Consider the following 14,957-nt stretch of genomic DNA (forward strand, 5'->3'; position numbering starts at 1 on the left):
TGTAGCAAGTTCCCAGGTAAAGTTGCTGTTGCTTATTGATGAGTACACTTTGAGAACCACCACCATAAAGGGTCATAAAACGCAATTAAAAAAAAAACCCACAGTAAAAAAAACGGTGGGTGTAAGGCCTGGCACGGTGGCTCATGCCTATAATCTTAGCACTTTGGGAAGGCAAGGCAGGCAGATCACTTGAGGCCAGGAGTCTGAGACCAGCATGGCCAACATCGTGAAACCCCATCTGTACTAAAAATACAAAAATTAATCGAGCACAGGGGCACACGCTTGTAATCCCAGATACTCCGGAGGTTGAGACAGGAAAATCGCTTGAACCAGGGAGGCTGAGGTTGCAGTGAGCCAAGATAGCACCATTGCACTCCAACCTGAGTGATGGAGTGAAACCCTGTCTGGTGGGGTGGGGGAGGGTGGGTGTGGGTAGGGAGCTATCCATTAGAAAGTCAATAGTAAAGGTAGAAGAGATGATAGAAAACTACCATATTACCAGGGAGATAAATGTCAGGAAAGTATAATTAATGAGTGCTAAAACTAGAGACCAGCACTTTATAGGAATGTTACAGCTAATGGTTACCACCTTAACCAGATGGTCAAAATTGGTATCAAAAATGGTGTAACAATCTGATGTCTGACCCTAATATAATGCATGAGTTGTACAGATCACCTTTATTGCCATCTGTAACCTGAACTTTGCTGAAAACGTGAGACAAGAAATCCAGAATGAGGAACATTCTACAAGACAATTCATGTCTATGTCCTGAAACATAGAAAGCAGGACGGTTGTTGTTCTATATGGAAAAACAAACCATGATTGAATCTTAGATTGGAAAAGGAAAGAAAAAAAAAGCCCTAATACATTTTTGGAGCAATTGAGGAAATTTGAATGTGTTCTGCATATTAGATATTAAATTACCAGTTTTCTTAGTGTGATAGGATTGTGGTAGGGTTTTGTTTTGTTTTGTTTTGTTTTAGAGTCACTGTCTCACTCAGGTTGAGCCACAGGCCACCATGCCTGGCTAATTATTTTTCATAGAGACGGTGTCTTGCTCTGTTGCTCAGGCTGGTCTTAAACTCCTGGCCTCCCAAAACGCTGGGATTATACTGCCGGGTGCAGTGGCTCACGCCAGTAATCCCAGCACATTGGGAGGCTGAGGCAAGAGGATCTGTCCAGCCCAGGAGTTTGAGACACGCCTGGCCAAGATTTAAAACAAAAACAATCATGGGATTACAGATTTGAGCCACTGTGTTAGCAGAAAGATGCCTTTTTAACATGCCACATCTTCAGTAACATTAAAAATCACCAGGCACACTTGGTTTCTCAACCAAGGAAAGCACATACCTTTCCTTCCTTTCTTTACTTTCCTTCTTTTCCTTACTGTTCTAAAGCTTTTTAAGAAACTTTCACTCCTGCTCTGAAACTTGCCTGGGTCTCTCCTGCCTTACGCCCCTCAGTCAAATCCTTTCTTCTGAGGAGGCAAGAATTGAAAATTCTAAAAACAAAACAATGTCAAGCTGACAAAAAAAAAAAAAAAATCTCGAAAGATATTGACTGGCCAGGTGCGGTGGCTCACGCCTTTAATCCCAGCACTTTGCGAGGCTGCGGTGGGCGGATCACGAAGTCAGGAGTTTCAGACCAGCCTGACTGACATGGTGAAACCCCATCTCTGCTAAAATTACAAAAATTAGCCAGGCGTGGTGGCACATGCCTGTAACCCCAGCTACTCAGGAGGCTGAGGCGGGAGAATCGCTTGAATCTGGGAGGCAGAGGTTGCAGTGAGCCAAGATCAGGCCACTGCACTCCAGCCTGAGCAACAGAGACTCCGTCTCAAAAAGAAAAAGAAAAAGATATTGACTGGCCAGGTGCGGTAGCTCATGCCTGTAATGCCTGTATTCCCAACACTTTGGGAGGCCGAGGCTGGCAGATCACTTGAGGTCAGTAGTTCGAGACCAGCCTGGCCAACATGGTGAAACCCCATCTCTACTAAAAATACAAAAATCAGCTAGGCGTGGTGGTGAACGCCAGTAATCCCAGCTACTCCAGAGGCTGAGGCAGGAGAATCGCTTGAACCAGGGAGGCAGAGGTTGCAATGAGCCGAGATTGTGATAGTGCTCTACAGCCTAGGCCACAGAGGGAGACTGTTTAAAAAAAAAAAAAAGTACACACGGTAGTGTAGGGACAGAGCAGGGTTACAGAACTTTATGGGGTTTAAATACCCTCTAGAGGTTTCCTATTGGCCACTTGGTATACACCCCATGCAAATAGTGTCCCACAATTAGTCTGATTGGTTGGAGAAAGCAGCCAATCAGAAGTACTTTAAATTTTCCATCTGCCACACAGAAAAAGGGGTGGGGATTTCCAAAGGGAGTACCCTCAGGTCCGTTTGTTACTTAAGTGTGGAAAGTTGGGGTTTTCCTTTTGATTTAGTTCTAGGAGGTCAGCGTGCATCTGCTTTAGGTTCCCTGCCTCCAGACCCTGTCCTATTGCCTCACTTTCATGACTAAAATATAGAAAATATTTAAACTAGAAAATAAAAGCAGATGGTGGGGGAAAAAAGCAAAAACCACGAAATAAAAATGGTAGAAATGGTAACACCAAAAACTAGTTCTTTCAAAAGGCCAATGAAATAACCCCATGAGCAAGTCTCATTAGAAAACAAAAGTACTCAACATCAGTACTGAGAAAGAAGATATAACTACACATCCAGAAGAGATTAATTTTGTCATGGTCCTCTACAGCCGTAACTTTAAAAATCTAGAACGGATTTTTTTTCTTTTTTTTTGTACGAGGCACGCTCTTGCTGTGTCATCCAGCTTGCAGTGCAGTAGCACAAGCATAACTCATTACAGCCTCAAACTCCTGGGTTCTAGTGATCCTCCTGCCTCAGCATTCTAAGTAGCTAGGTCTACAGGCACATACCACCATGACTGCTGGGCTAATTTTTTAAATTTTATAATTTTTTTTCCTAATAGATATAGGGTCTCACCATGTTGCCCAGGCTGGTCTCAAACTCCTGGGCCCAAGCAGTCCTCCTGACTCAGCCTCCTAAAGTGCTAAGAGTCTATTTTTTATATTTTTTTAGAGACAGGGTCTCACTATGTTACCCAGGTCAGTCTTGAACTCCTGGCCTCAAGCAATCCTCCTGCCTCAGCATCCCAAAGTGCTAGGATTATAGGCGTGAGCCACCAAACATGGACATCATTTTCTATTAATGTAGGGGAGAAACATCTCTAAAAGAACGATTGTATCATACAGAGAAAAATCTTTAGAAGAGACCAAAAATGCATGGAATATCTACCATTTTATTTTTTGAGACAGGGTCCCACTCCCACACCCAGGCTGGAGTGCAGTCGTGCGATCTTGGCTCACTATAGTTTTGACTTCCCTGGCTCAGGTGATTCTCCCACCTCAGCCTCCTGGGTAGCTGGGACCACAGGCGCACTCCAGTACGCCTGGCTAATTTTTGTGTAGATAGGATTTCGCCATGTTGCCCAGGCTGGTCTTGAGCTTCTGGGCTCAAGCAACGCACCCGCCTCAGTCTTGCAAAGTGCTGGGATTACAGGTGTGAGCTACTGTGCCTGGCCTATTATATTTAATAGCTCCAGGACAAACGACTTCACTGTTTAATTTAGCTAGTTTCCAGTGAATGAATGGGGACTTCAAAGGCTTTAAAAAAGATGAAACTGGCTGGATGTGGTGGCTCACGCTTGTAGTCTCAGCACCTTGGGAGGCCTGATCACCTGAGGTCTGGAGTTCGAGACCTGCCTGACTAACATGAAGAAACCCCCTCTCTACTAAAAATACAAAATTAGCAGGGCATGGTGGTGTATGCCTGTAATCCCAGCTACTCGGGAGGCTGAGGCAGGAGAATCGCTTGAACCCGGGAGGCAGGGGTTGCAGTGAGCCGAGATCGTGCCATTGCATTCCAGCCTGGGCAACAAGAGTGAAACTCCGTCTCAAAAAAATAAAAATAAAATAAAAAAAGATGAAATCGGCCAGTCGCGGTGGCTCACGCCTGTAATCCCAGCATTTTGGGAGGCCAAGGCGGGCAGATCATGAGGTCAGGAGATAGAGACCATCCTGGCCAACATGGTGAAACCCCATCTCTGCTAAAATAACAATTAAAAAAGCCGGGCGTGGTGGCGTGCACCTGTAGTCCCAGCTACTTGGGAGGCTGAGGCAGAATCACTTGAACCCGGTAGGCAGAGGTTGCAGTGAGCCAAGATGGCGCCACTGCACTCCAGCCTGGTGACAGAGCAAGACTCCGTCTCAAAAAAAAAAAAAAAAAAAGATGAAACCCTCTCTAATCTACCTTAAGACTAGTAAAATAAGACACCAGACAACAGTAGCAACAAAAATCAAGCAAAGTTTCCATGAGCTGCAAAAATTTCTTTTTTTCTTTTCTTTTTTTAGACGGAGCCTTGCTCTGTTGCCCAGGCTGGAGTGCAGTAGCGCAATCTCGGCTCACTGCAAGCTCCGCCTCCCGAGTTGACTCCATTCTCCCGCCTCAGCCTCCCTAGTAGCTGGGACTACAGGCGCCCATCACCACAACCGGCTATTTTTTTTTTTTTTTTTGTATTTTTAGTAGAGACGGGGTTTCACCGTGTTAGCCAGGATGGTGTCAATCTCCTGACCTCGTGATCTGCCCGCCTCGGCCTCCCAAAGTGCTGGAATTACAGGCATGAGCCACCACACCCAGCCCGAGCTGCAAAAATTTCTAAGTGAAATATTAGCAGATTAAATGTATATACCATAAGTAAGAATTCATTCCACCATAGTAGATCTCTAAAGTGGAATACTATATGAAAAGAGAAAAACCAAAATGATATCATATGCTGAAAATGTTAATGGAATTCCACAACCTTGCCTGTTAAAAACTCCGCAGTTTAAACACAGCATGGAATCAAAATTTAAAAAATAAACTTGACATAGTATTTCTATCATTTGATATTTTTTGCTATTTAATTGGCCTTTATAGTTTCTATTACTATGTGACATCAATTCAGGGACAGGAAACCATCTATTATCACTGATTATTTTGGAGATTCTAATGTTATAAAATAGAAAGGTGAAACTTGTGGATTTAAGGACTAGAAAATTCTCCAATAAAAATACTCAAGAAGGAAAACTGATGTCAACTGGATAAGAAATTAAATAAAAATAGAAGTGGGGGTCAGGCGTGGTGGCTCACGTCTATAATCCCGGTGCTTTAAGAGGCTGAAGTGGGAGAGTGACTTGAGGCCAGGAGTTTGAGACCAGCTTGGACAATAGTGAGACCCCACCTCTATACAAAAAAAGGAAAAACAAAAAATTAGCCAAATGTGGTTAGCCCACCTGTAGTCATAGCTACCTAGAAAGCTGAGGTGGTAGGATAGCTGGAGGTCTGGGCTGCAGAGCACTATGATTGTGCCATTGTACTCCACCCTGGGTGACAGAGTGAGACCTTGTCTCTATTTAAAGCAAAACAGGAGTGGGATACCCTACTAGGGAGATGAAGAAAAAAATTTAAACAGAAGTGAGAAATATATCCCGTTCACAATAACGACAAAAGGTATAAATCCAACCATAAATTTAAGAAAGTTGCAGAAGTATACAATTAAATTCCAACATTATTGAAGGGCATGCAACAAGGAGTGATGAAGTTTCTAGACGTTAAGACAATGTCAGTCTATCCCAAGCTAGTACATAATGTATAGTCAAAATCTCAAAGGAGGGCCAGGTGTGGTGGGTCACGCCTGTAATCCCAGCACTTTGGGAGGCCGAGGTGGGCGGATCACAAGGTCAGGAGATCGAGACCATCCTGGCTAACACAGTGAAACCCCGTCTCTACTAAAATTACAAAAAATTAGCTGGCCATGGTGGCACGTGCCTGTAATCCCAGCTACTTGGGAGGCTGAGGCAGGAGAATCACTTGAACCTGGGAGGCAGAGGTTGCAGTGAGCTGAGATCATGCCACTGTACTCCAGCCTGGGTGGCAGTGTGAGCCTTTCTCAAAAAAAAAAAAAAGTTTGCAAATATTTTTTGCCAGTTGGAATCATAGAAATAAAAGGCTGATTACCTTCAGTTTTAATAATGCAGAGAAAACTGGCACTTCTGACTCCGTCTCAAAAAAAAAAGGTTAAAATGGCAAATATTTTTTGCCAGTTGGAGTCATAGAAATAAGACTGATTACCTTCGGTTTTAATAATGCAAAGAAAACTGGCACTTTTGTACATCATCTGGTTCTATCGAAATGTAAAATGCATGTTTGCTTTAGGGAACCTAGAATACACAAAGAAAAGCATGGTATAAAACAGTATATTGGCCAGGCATGGTGGCTCACGCCTGTAATCCCAGCACTTTGGGAGGCTGAGGCAGGCAGATCACCTGAGATCAGGAGTTCAAGACCAGCCTGACCAATATGGTGAAACCCCGTCTATACTAAAAATACAAAATAAGCTGGGCGTGGTGGTGCATGCCTGTAATCTCAGCTACTCAGGAGGCTGAGGGAGGAGAATTGCTTGAACCCAGGAGGCGAAGGTTGCAGTGAGACGAGATCACACCATTGCACTCCAGGCCTGGCGACAGAGTGAGACTCTGTCGCAAAAACAAAAACAAAAAAAACATTACTCATGTGTTGCTTAATGATTGGGATATGGTTTGAGAAATGTGTCATTAGGTGATTTTATTGTTCAAACGTCAGAGTATACTCACACAAATCTAGATGGCATACCCTACTGCACTCCTAGGCTATATAGTGTAGCTTATAGCTCCTAGGCTACAAACCTATACACCTATAGGTGTATATAGGCTTATAGCTCCTAGGCTACAAACCTATACACACAGTATTCATGTTATTGAATACTGCAGGCAATTATAATACATCAGTATTTGTGTATCTAGGCACAAGGTACAGTAAAAGTATGGCATCATAATCTTATGGGACCACCAATGTGTATGTAGTCTGTCTTTGACCAAAATGTTCATGGGGCACATGACTTATCTATACCATGTAATATAACGCACAAATACAGGTAGGCTTATGTATGTTGACAATAATTGTTACATATATAGAATAAACCACATTTTTTAAAAACCCATAAAAATTAATATGCACATCTATATTTATACAAGGCATGGAAGGATAAATCCGTAATTGTTGATGTCAGGTGGGTGGGATTTAGAAAGAGCCTAAGAAAGGGGTATATTAACTTTTAAAAAAGATACCTTTTGTATTTGAGTATTGTTTTATTAAACAAAACACAAAACCAAAATCAAAACTGGGCTTAGATATAAAGTTCTCATTTTTCAAAGTGAAAGTCTGAAGATACTAGCTAAAGTTGATAACTTAAATAGTGGTAAAAGTAAATAACTTAGAATTATGGCAGCAATCATCAGAAGAAACATAATTCTAACAGGGTGACTAGGGATTTGGTGGTAGACTTTTACTTTAAAATAGAACTACGTAGCATCTCCATGATGACTTGGCTTACATGCAGTATGCCCTATGGAAGTAAAATTTTCAAATACCTCCATCACCTTCAGTAATTCATATTAATAAAGTAAAAGCCAGGTACATAAAACAAGAACCAAGTATATAAACATATACATCAATTGAATCCCCAGGTAAACCAAAAGCAGTTTTTAAAAATATTCCCCACCATACCTTTTAAGACAACTTTTCTGCTACCCTATAGTAGCAAGTAACCACATTCAAATTAGTTAAGCTATAAAAAAGTAAAAGGGGCCATAAGCTTTATTAAAAGGAAATGCAACAGTAATATGTACAGATGGCACATGGTGCCAATTTTATTTGTAAATATAGTACTCCAACTCAAGTTTACAAGTTACACCTTTGCCACAGCCTTGGCTAAATCTTGAACTAGTGCAGAATTCAGCTGTGGCAGAGTGCTGATCTTAGCATGCTTCGACGTGGCATACTTGTTCTTGACAGTCTGGAAGACAAAAGGATGGCAATTAAAGAGGGGAAAAAAAAATCACAAGATCCAATGATACAGGTATTCATTTAAAACATTAACTCATTAAAACTAAACCAGGCATTTGCAGGCATTAAGTTTGAATTATTAGACTTTTCGACATCTTAAAATGCCACTATATTGACTCACCATGTGCTTTGTAAGTCCTTGATTTACCATGACTATATTCTTAGCCAGGTGCTGCATAACCAGAAGAAGAGATTCTTCAGTATATGACAGGTAATGCTGTAGAGTTGGTGTCTAAGACAACAAAAGTTAATGTTAAAAATGCTCAATCGATAATGATTTTCATAAAGTTTCTAGATGTTTGATGTTATTCAGGAGTGGGGAAGGGATGGGTACTGTATCACTAATTAACATAAGTGAAATGTAAGACAAAGCTAAAGACTCCTCCTTTCCTAGGTGCTCTCATGCTTCTATAGGAACCTCTGCTCAAACACAATTGCACTATTGTAATTGCTGACTTGCCCACCCTAAAACTAGACTCTACTTCCTTGAGGCCAACTTTGTCATAGTTCTATTCTTTCCTTTTTTTTTTTTTTTTTTGAGATGGAGTCTCACTCCAGGCTGGAGTACATGGTGTGACCTTGGTTCACTGCAACCTCCGCCTCCCGGGTTCAAGTGATTCTCCTGCCTCAGCCTCCTGGGTAGCTGGGATTACAGGTTTGCACCACCACGCCTGGCTAATTTTTGTATTTTTAGTAGAGATAGGGTTTCACCACATTGGTCAGACTGCTCTCGAACTTCTGAGCTCATGATCTGCCCGCCTTGGCCTCCCAAACTGCTGGGATTACAGGTGATAGCCACCACACCCGGCTGCATAGTTCTATTCTTAACACCTAGGGTAGTGCCTGCCACATAGGAGAGGCATTTGCTGAATCAATGAATATGAATATACTATTAGTATGTCATTTGACCTTCAAGTTTCTCCTCTAAGGAGTAAAAGCTGCTCTACCTTTCTCAAAGGGAATACAGTTGAAATTAGGCAAAGAAATGGAAACACTCGACTGGTTGCAATGGCTCACGCCTGTAATTCCAACTCTTTGGTAAGTGGAGGTGGGTAGATCGCTTGAGCCCAGGGTTTCAAGACCAGCCTGGGTAATACAGGGAGGCGCCATGTCTACAAAAAATATAAAGGTCAGCCTCCAGAGTAGCTGGGACTACAGACATGTGCCTGTATATATATATATATATTTTTAAAATATATTTGTAAAGATGAGGATTTGCTATGTTGCCCAGGCTAGTGGGCGACTCTTGTAGTTTATAAGTGTGATGATTGGGTGTTCATGTGAACGTGTGAAATGTGCCAACCTGAAACCTTGTTACAACGTGGGCATGAAACGTCTGACATGAAAAAAATTTAAAAACTAGCCAGGAACCTGCAGTCCCAGCTACTCTGGAGGCTGAGGTTGCAGTGGGTCAAGACCGCATCACTGCACTCCAGCCTGAGAGACAGAGCGAGACCTTGTCTCAAAAACAAAACGATGTGGAAACATTCTAAGACATCTTTTTAAACTATTCCTTCAGTAGATCCCATATTTATGAATCACTTGAATTGCCCTTTAATAACAAAAGTTCTGTATTTAGTCAAACACTCTTTACAATTTAAAAGCTTAGGAGTTCTGTGGGACAGAGCTTACCCATTCACCATTATCCAGAATTTTCAGTGCTAAGCAAAAAGCTCCTGCTGCAATTTGAGAAGGAGGAAAGTGCACCATATCATAGTCCAACATGGTTAGTTCCATCAGGTATTTGGCCAAAGTATGTTGCTCAACATCAACCTGAAACAAAACCCGTGTCAGTGAGTTTCTTTCAGAAAATTTTCATTTGGCACTAACCTGCATGCCCATATATATCTTTTAACTACAAATGTTTGTCTACAAACTCTCAAATGCCCATGGAAAGCCCTAATATTAACATGCAGCCTGACTAGAAATAAAGAACAACTTTATCTCTTCCCCGTGTAGTTAGGTATAATACAGGTCAGTTGAAATCGACTTGCTTGGTCAGCAGCGGTGTTCCCTAATGTACCCATACGGAAAGATTTCTCAAGAAACCTGTACCTCTCCAATCTTAGATGCTCTCCGAAGGAAGTGCAAAGGTAGAGGCCGACCCAGACCAAAGTTTAAAGCTCTTAGAATCTTCATTTCCATCTGTCTGATTTGGTGCTTAGTATAAGTATTGTCAGTCACAAAAGCAAAGTCACCAATTTCTGGAGGGTACATTTCTTCATATTTGCTTGCAATGAACATGGCAGTGACACCAACCAGCTGCAGCATCTTCTTGGGCACACAATTATTCTGCAATGGGAATTTCAACACAATGAATAACATGTTTGAAAAGGAGACACAGAGCTATGATGGAGCGGTAGAAAGACATTCTCCCATTGCAAAATCTTAATTAATGATACCATATCCCCCAAGAAAGATTTTAGCTGAAAAAGTCAGTTTCTTTCTTTTTTTTTTGAGATGGAGTCTCGCTCTGTCGCCCAGGCTGGAGTGCAATGGCACGATCTCAGCTCACTGCAACCTCCGCTTCCTGTAGCTGGGACAACAGGCGCCTGCCACCACACCCAGCTAAATTTTTGTATTTTTAGTAGAGATGGGGTTTTACTGTATTAGCCAAGATGGTCTCGATCTCCTAACCTCGTGATCCACCCACCCGCTGGGATCACAGGCATGAGCCGCCGCGCCCGGCCCAGCCCAAAAACGTTAGCTTCTTATGACTCAGCTAGAATCCTGGAAGGGAAAACTTACTGAAATGCTTACCTGCATGAACCGATCAATAATGGAGACAGTCATGTACATGGTCTCCTGCAACAACCTGAATTTCATTTGAACCTGTACTAGCCAGTCAATTAGAATGGCTCTCATGTTTCCAGTGACTTCCCGACCCAGTAGGTATTTTGGTCTGACTGCTTGCTCTTCCTGCAAAAGAAAATGCCGATTATTCTTAGAAACATGATTCCATGTGACACATTTATGTCCAGAAAGATCAGTTAATTCCTACAGTAGCACTGGGGCATTTAGAATCTCTATCAGTTCCTTTTTTTTTTTTTTGAAATGGAGTCTCACTTTGTCGCCCAGGCTGGAGTGCAGTGGCGCCATCTCAGCTCACTGCAAGCTCTGCCTCCCGGGTTCATGCCATTCTCCTGCCTCAGCCTCCCGAGTAGCTGGAAGTACAGGCGTCCACCACCACGCTCGGCTAATTTTTTTTTGTATTTTAGTAGAGACGGGCTTTCACCGTGTTAGCCAGGATGGTCTCGATCTCCTGACCTCGTGATCCACCCGTCTTGGCCTCCCAAAGTGCTGGGATTACAGGTGTGAGCCACCGCGCCCAGCCTTTATATCAGTTCTTAATTCAGTTATTCATATGGTCACCACAAACAACACCATCACCAAGAAAGAAAGCAAACATTAAGGCCGGCGTGGTGGCTCATGCCTGTAATCCCAGCACTTTGGGAGGCTGAGGTGGGCAGATTGCTTGAGGCCAGGAGTTCGAGACCAGCCTGGCCAACATGGCAAAACCTCTCTTTACTAAAAATACAAAAATTAGCTGGGCAAGGTTGCGCACACCTGTAGTCCCAGCTGCTTGGGAGGCTGAGGCAGGAGAACTGCTTGAACCCAGGAGGTGGAGGTTGCAGGTAGCCGAGACTGCACCACTGCACTCCAGCCTGGGTGACAGAGTGAGACTGTCTTCCCCCTCCATCCCCCCCCAAAAATGGCAAACATTAGATAGGACAGTGTGACAGCTTTTTTATATTGTCAGGTCTTACGATATTCAATTCACCACAACTCTTGCTAGTCCACTCCCTTCCAAATAAAGACACTATACTATCATCTCAGATCTTTTCACTTGAGCCTCTAAACTTAGAACCTGAGCTTTACGTAGAGAAAATATGAGTAACTCCCAGGGCAGCTGGAACCCATGTACTACAACACTCCTGCCTGCTCCAGGGTTAAACCCCAACAGCAACATAGCTAAGAACTGTGGGGGACAAGAGTGACTTTATTTTAAATGCTAATCCAATGTGACTTCTGCCTATTCCCTTTAAGTTTGGCCTCTCCTCCAAAACAGCCCTTCATACTATTGTATACATTATAGGCTGTGATGTCTGCAGCATTCTCTCAGCCACCCACACATTCATTCTAGAGCATGTATACTTTCCCCAAGAAAATGTATACATACTCAAGCCGTGGGTATGAGGGGTTACAGTGCAGAGATCTACATCTTACAGCCATGAAAGACCAGACTTATGTCTGTAAATTCCCCCAATCAGTCACCCAATACCAGCAAACTCCATTTATCTGCCTCATTCCTTGGTTTCTCAGCTCCTCTGACATTTGGGGGGTTGCTTTGCATATATGGCCGCCTTGCACAGAACAAGAACGAAGCATCAAGAAACAGCACATTTATAGGCTGGGCGCGGTGGCTCATGCCTGTAATCCCAACACTTTGGGAGGCCAAAGCGGGTGGATCATGAGGTTAAGAGATCGAGACCATCCTGGCTAACACGGTGAAACCCTGTATCTACTAAAAATACAAAAAATTAGCCAGGCATGGTGGCACCTGCCTGTAGTCCTAGCTACTCAGGAGGCTGAGGCAGGAGAATGGCGTGAACCCGAGGCAGAGCTTGCAGTGAGCCACTGCACACTCCCTGGGTGACACAGCGAGACTGTGTCTCAAAAAAAAAAAAAAAAAAGTATATCCTCCAAAGTTAGAACACAACTTTAAAAAGCACTAAAAAGATGGGAGAAGAAACTCAAAGCAGAAGGCTACTCCTGGCATAGAAGTCTTACAGAAGAATCCTATAGAAAAAGGAGAGGCCCCAAAGGAGCAGGCAAGAGATGAACATGTCAGTGATGACATAAGACGATGCATTAAAAACAACTGGGGGCTGGGTGCGACTGCTCACGCCTGTAATCCCAGCACTTTGGGAGGCCGGGTGGGTGGATCATCTAAGGAGACCAGCCTGGCCAATATGGTGACCTCATTTCTACTAAAAGTACAAAAATTAGCTGGGTGTTGTGGTGGACACCTGTAATTCCAGCTGCCCGGGAGGCTGAGGCATGAGAATCACTTGACCCGAGAGGCGGAGGTTGCAGTGAGCCGAGATTGCACCACTGTACTCCAGCCTGGGCAACAGAGCAAGACCCTGTCTGAAAAAAACCAAAACCAAGTAATACAAAAAATTAGCCAGGCATGGTGGTGTGTGCCTGCAATCCCAACTACTCAGAAGACTGAGGCAGGAGAATTGCTTGCTTGAACCCAGGAGGCAGAGATTGCAGTGAGCTGAGATGGCACCATTGCCCGCTAGCCTGGGTGACAGTGTGAGACTCCCTCTAAAAACACACACACACACACACACACACCAAAAAACTAGGTAAATGTGATAACAGTATAGTTGACGCTACTATGTTTATGCTGCCATATAGAATGCTTGTGTTTGTAGGAAAAGGGCAAATGCCATTAAGACAAAGTTTCAAAAGTGGGATCAAATTGAAGTGAACCAAACAGTAGCTTTTTGAGTGTACTCCTTTTGGGCACAAATAATTTCACCAACAACTGGATGCACATCAGCCACACTAACATAAAATGCCTTGTGTTATCGGGGTGGCTGTAGTCTTTGAGTATATTCTACATCCTCATCCGCTTCCTGACCCATTATCACCTAAAATGCAGAGTTTGGGACTTAACCATTCCAAATGCGGTGGAGACTGCATATATACATATCAAATTCAATCTGTGGACTTTCTTTCAGAAAGACCGATAGTAGTATCCACCCTAACTTCGAACTTTCCTGCACAAAGTGGCAAACAGACTCCATTGATTTAGTGACTTTTTATTTTAGGTATTCCATGAAGGAGAATTTGAAAGTGCGATCTCTTGAGAAATGCTGCCCAAGTCCTGCTTAAATTATTATGAACTATTGATAGAAAAGACTTTCACAAAGTTAGATGCAGTTTAGAAAAAAAACTAACGATAATACTGACCTCAAGTTGTCTCAGATAAGCATAAATATCCTTCACATATTCACTACAAAGGTTTGGATCGGCTCCATCTTCTGCATCCACATCATTTACTGCAAGAATTACATCAGAGAAAGCCTGACACAGGTCTTCTTCTGCAGGGGCACATCCAGATGTTTCCATTGGGCTTGGAGAGGGAGTATCAACCTTAAAACAAAGAGATCTCTTGAAACAAGAGCAAATAGGAGTAAGCACTATAGTTTGGGCATGAAGGTCAGGTTAGTGGTACCAACTCAAGACAGTATTCTCCTGAATCAACATACAATTCATTTCCTTAAAGGAAAAGTATCTTTTCAGACTTATTCCATTTCTTTTTAGGAAGTGATCAACATCCAAAGTGATCATTTGGGTTGGGCGTGGTGGCTCACACCTGTAATCTCAGCACTTTGAGAGGCTGAGGTTGAGGCCAGGAGATCAAGACAAGCCTTGGCAATATAGCAAGACCCTGTCTTTGTAAAAAATGAAAGTGATCATTTAATTACTCAATTAAAAAGAATGAGGTCGGGCATGGTGGCTCAAGCCTGTAATTGCAGTACTTAGGGTGGCTGAGGTGGGAGGATCCTTTGAGACCATGAGTTCCAGACCAGCCTGGGCAATATAGCAATAACTCATCTCTACAAAAAATTAGCTGGGCGGCCGGGCGCGGTGGCTCAAGCCTGTAATCCCAGCACTTTGGGAGGCCTAGACGGGCGGATCACAAGGTCAGGAGATCGAGACCATCCTGGCTAACATGGTGAAACCCCGTCTCTACTAAAAAATGCAAAAAACTAGCCGGGCGAGGTGGCGGGCGCCTGTAGTCCCAGGTACTCGGGAGGCTGAGGCAGGAGAATGGCGTGAACCCAGGAGGTGGAGCTTGCAGTGAGCTGAGATCCGGCCACTGCACTCCAGCCTGGGGGATGGAGCGAGACTCTGTCTCAAAAAAAAAAAAAAAAAAAAAAAAAA

The 14,957-nt window shown here is 43.2% G+C and overlaps 1 protein-coding gene and 1 non-coding gene across 2 annotated transcripts in view; one reads left to right on the plus strand and one right to left on the minus strand.

Moving 5' to 3' along the window:
* Nucleotides 1-7,711: 7,711 nt before the first annotated feature.
* The window catches only part of CCNB1 (cyclin B1), an 11,447-nt gene continuing 4,201 nt past the window's right edge, over nucleotides 7,712-14,957 (minus strand). The window contains exons 4-9 of the mRNA XM_023207903.2: nucleotides 13,980-14,162; nucleotides 10,755-10,913; nucleotides 10,050-10,286; nucleotides 9,627-9,767; nucleotides 8,116-8,226; nucleotides 7,712-7,944 (exon numbers count right to left, since the gene is read on the minus strand). Coding sequence (XP_023063671.1) covers nucleotides 7,837-7,944; nucleotides 8,116-8,226; nucleotides 9,627-9,767; nucleotides 10,050-10,286; nucleotides 10,755-10,913; nucleotides 13,980-14,162 — 939 coding nt within the window. The 3' untranslated portion in view covers nucleotides 7,712-7,836. The remainder of the gene's footprint in view (nucleotides 7,945-8,115; nucleotides 8,227-9,626; nucleotides 9,768-10,049; nucleotides 10,287-10,754; nucleotides 10,914-13,979; nucleotides 14,163-14,957) is intronic.
* LOC111539960 lies at nucleotides 9,237-9,336 on the plus strand. Its single transcript, XR_002730850.1, has one exon. It is a non-coding gene; the product is annotated as a small nucleolar RNA U13 (small nucleolar RNA).

Source organism: Piliocolobus tephrosceles, chromosome 4, assembly GCF_002776525.5.
Source record: "Piliocolobus tephrosceles isolate RC106 chromosome 4, ASM277652v3, whole genome shotgun sequence".
NCBI lineage: Eukaryota > Metazoa > Chordata > Mammalia > Primates > Cercopithecidae > Piliocolobus > Piliocolobus tephrosceles.